The 3,975-nt window shown below is 45.4% G+C and overlaps 1 protein-coding gene across 1 annotated transcript in view; it reads left to right on the top strand.

The window, feature by feature from the left end:
- Nucleotides 1-3,093, top strand: part of gpr139 (G protein-coupled receptor 139) — a 21,934-nt gene extending 18,841 nt beyond the window's left edge. Inside the window, exon 2 of the mRNA XM_013911285.1 lies at nucleotides 1,340-3,093. Coding sequence (XP_013766739.1) covers nucleotides 1,340-2,346 — 1,007 coding nt within the window. The 3' untranslated portion in view covers nucleotides 2,347-3,093. The remainder of the gene's footprint in view (nucleotides 1-1,339) is intronic.
- Nucleotides 3,094-3,975: the final 882 nt, after the last annotated feature.

The raw sequence follows: 3,975 nt of genomic DNA, 5'->3' as shown, positions 1-3,975 counted from the left end.
CAGGGCACAGAGTTCACTCGGCATGCTTTTACACCTGCTTTTAGGTGGTGCTGTTGATGTGCTTTCTTTTTTGCTCAGTTTAAATTTTCTAGCCTCCTAATTTTGGTGTCTGCTTTTTGTGTTGAGCTTGTGTTAGCACCTACCTGTCTGCAGTATCTCTATTGCTATCAACTCCTAATGATGGGATTTCCGGCTCTTTTTAGAGAACAGACTCTTTCGGCTCGGCTCACTAAACAGAGCCGGCTCTTTCGGCTCCGAAAAGTGGTTTTATTTAAATATGTTTATATGTAAATATATGCAGTGGCCCCTAGAGACAAAGCACGTACAAACTCCAAAACACATTTCTAGCTTTAACTGAACTTCCAAAACAGAGCTACCTAGATCACTTAAATTACACAACTGAAAGCGTATGTGTATTGCTTGTGTATTTATACACAAGCACTCATATATATTCACTAGGTAACCACTAGGTAACGAAAGCTCAACACTGCGCCTAGCATCCTGGAGCACTTCTGTTGTCTTTTGTACGTGTTTTGGAGTTTTTACGTGTTTTGAAGTTTGTACGTGCTCTGTCTCTAGGGGTCACCGTAAATATACTTTTATTTATTCACTCCACATAAAATGTAATAAATAAATCATATAATACAAACCCAATTATTCACATTTCAACTTTTAACTATTTACATTTTCAGCTTTTTCCTTTTAAACCAATTTAAAGTGAAACCACACAAAACACTGCAAACCACAACACAATTAAATATAAATTAAAATATGAAAACAAAAATAACATGCATAATCTCTGTCATATGGACCTGCATGAATAAACTTTCTGAATCCTTTATCATCTGCAACTGAAAATAGTTGTGGATGATTACTATACCTTTCTAATGTGACGTTGTCCCTGGCTCTCTTTCTCTGTCTCTCCCTCCCGCTCTGTTCCTGTGCTACTGCGAGTGTAACTATCGCCCCTCCCCCCTCTTCCCAGTGCAAAGCACAAAGCGGAAAAAAGTGCGAGAGAGGGTGCGAGAAAGAAAAAAAAACCCACAGCTCGCGATAAGGAGCCAGGTCTCGCGTTGTTCACGTCAAAGATCTGGCTCTAAGAGCCGTTTCGTTCGCGACCGACACATCACTATCAACTCCCTCTCTGTTGCTGTCTTGTTTATTGCTAGCGCATTCAATTATCTGCTCACTAACACTCAATTTCTCTGTTTTCTCCCTGCCCTAACCCATGCCCATACCTTTTCCCGATCTCATCATACTTTTTCCTTCCTCATCATTTCCCTATTTCCTCTATCTTCTTTCAATCACCTGTCTGCATCCCCCTCCCACCTCCTCCTAGCTAACATCCTGACTGTGGTAATCCTGTCCCAGCTGGTGCTGCGTCGTCAGAAGTCCTCCTACAATTATCTCCTGGCTCTGGCAGCTGCCGACATCCTCGTTCTGTTCCTCATTGTTTTTGTTGACTTTATATTGGAGGATTTTATTTTGGCGGCGCCGCTGCCTCCGTCATTAAATAACGCAGTTCAGGTGCTGGAGTTTTCCTCCATCCACACCTCCATCTGGATCACCGTGCCTCTTACCATTGATCGTTACATCGCTGTTTGTCACCCTCTGCGCTACCACACGGTCTCCTACCCAGCCCGCACACGCAGAGTGATATTCGCCGTCTACGTTGGATGCTTGGTCTCTGCAGCTCCCTACTACTGGTGGCCTGAGTTTTGGCACAGCCTTCCTGGACTGGGTAGTAGTGATCGAGGAGGGGGCGGAAGAGAAGGAGGAGGAGAAGAGGGCGACAAAAGAACGGTGGCCCAGCACGTCCTTGTGTGGGCCCACTGTGCCACCGTGTACCTCCTACCCTGCACGGTCTTCTTTTCCCTTAATGCCGTCATTGTGCGTAAGCTGCGCAGACGCCGTAGCTGTTTCCGTCTGCGTGGTTATTCAACCGGCAAGACCACTGCCATCCTCCTCGCCATCACCTCCATTTTTGCTGTTCTGTGGGCACCGCGCACCCTCGTGATCCTCTACCACTTCTACTCGTCTCCCCCGGCATCACAAACTGCCAGCCGTCTGCTCCATGTACTCACGGATCTGGCAAACATGCTAGCACTGCTCAACACCGGGATCAACTTCTTCCTCTACTGCTTCATCAGCAAGCGTTTCCGGAGCATGGCGGCCAATGTGCTGCGAGCCTTGGTCCACTGCCGGAAGCAGCCGCCGCCATTCTACGCCAGCCACAACTTCTCCATCACAAGCAGTCCCTGGATCTCACCAGCCAACTCCCACTGCATCAAGATGCTGGTGTACCAGTATGACAAAAATGGGAAGCCCATCTGCATTTCCTCTTGAGCTCTTAGCCACGAGTTGCTTCCCCTACCCTCAATCACTGGAGGGGTGGGGCAGCGGGTGTATTCAGGCTTGTCTCGATGGTGACCAGCTTTGCCTGTATCTTTTAAGGCTTGAAAATGTCAAAACACCTATTGAGCAAATGGTTCAACTACCTTTGAGCAAAGCAAGGTGGAAAAACAACCAGCAAGGCTTCTGATGTTCAAAAAAGTATTCACAAAGCAGCGACCAGCACTGAATAGGTGTTGATGGTTTCCTTCATGCAAAAAAAATAAATCTACTGTAAGTAACTGATGGCTGTAGACTGATAAAAAGACATCACGACCATCTAGCACTCAGTATGAGCCACCATTTGTAACATATAAACTGACAAAACTATAAAAACAAGTCCTCTGTGGGGCGTCAAAGTTACTGTGGGCCGTGCTGCACGCTGCCGATGAAGAGCTTCGAACAGCTGTGTCTTTTGCTGCTGGGAGTCATTTCCAAAAGGCAAAGTTTCAGTAAGAGTGTGGGCACTAAACATCTCACCTCAAGGGGTGATTCACTCAGGCAGAGCCACTGACAGTGTGCCCACTGCCACATGATCCTCACGCTCTTTCTCAAGCAATGTAAAACAGCGCTGTCATTTCCAGTTTAACACGCAGAAGAGTCTCCACGGCATGTTAAGTAGGGCTTTCATAAAACGAGCAGCCCTCCCAGACTTTTCCTTGCGTGTGCTGAGTTCACCCTAGCAGTGCCGGTCACCTCCAAGTCGACACTCACTGTGGAAGATCGAGTCATCCAACGTCCAAGCTTGCAGACTGCTGTAGGCTGAATAGGCACTCTGCTTATTGTTGGTAAACTATTTATGTGATGGTAGATATGACTGTTATTGTAGCTTTGCAAAAAAAACAAAAAAAAAAGATAAAAAAAAAATATGACTTGGAGTTGGTGTGGTGCCAAGGTGTCATTTTATGTAGTAATCCCTTCTCCAGTATTAGGATGAGGAAATTTCTGCTGTAAGTAGATAGTCCTCTTTAACTATTAATGGTCCTTGGTGACTTACTGTTAGCCATTAACCGGAAGAATATAATGAATGTAGCTGAACATCTCTTTAACCCTTTATCTTTGTAAGAGACTGAGAAAGAGAGAAAGATAGAGAGGACAGAAAAAGCTGCTCCATTTGTTTGTTTGGGGGGTTTTGCCCTCCGTCCAAAGTTTTTTTGTTTTTTTGCTCCCATGATGCAGCAGTGAATTTGGTCTCAAGCCCAAGGTGACACAGCTCTGCTCTGCTCTTTCTGCTGCTGGGCAATGGCACTTCTGTAACATTTTATACAGAAATATAGTCACGTACATCAACTCTGTCTCAGTATTGCCTGGTAACAAACCATAAATGAGAACACACACATATACACACACACACACACACAAACCCTGTACTGTATTGCCCACAGACAGAGTGCACTGAGATCAATGCACATCCATTCTGCAGACACCTTGGGGCATTAGAAGTGTTCATCAATCTAGTGAGAATGGAGCTGTGCCAAAGGGCATATTTCTGTTAATACCTGGGATGACACACCTCACGTCTTTCTTTCTGTAAGGCTTTAAATCTGATGAATGTGAGGTGTGTCTGTCATAGCTGATAAAGTC

The sequence above is a fragment of the Pundamilia nyererei genome, unplaced genomic scaffold, assembly GCF_000239375.1.
Source record: "Pundamilia nyererei isolate P.nyererei 1_Seehausen unplaced genomic scaffold, PunNye1.0 scaffold00059, whole genome shotgun sequence".
In the NCBI taxonomy this organism is placed as follows: Eukaryota; Metazoa; Chordata; class Actinopteri; order Cichliformes; family Cichlidae; genus Pundamilia; species Pundamilia nyererei.
This window is presented reverse-complemented; position numbering and strand designations above follow the sequence as displayed.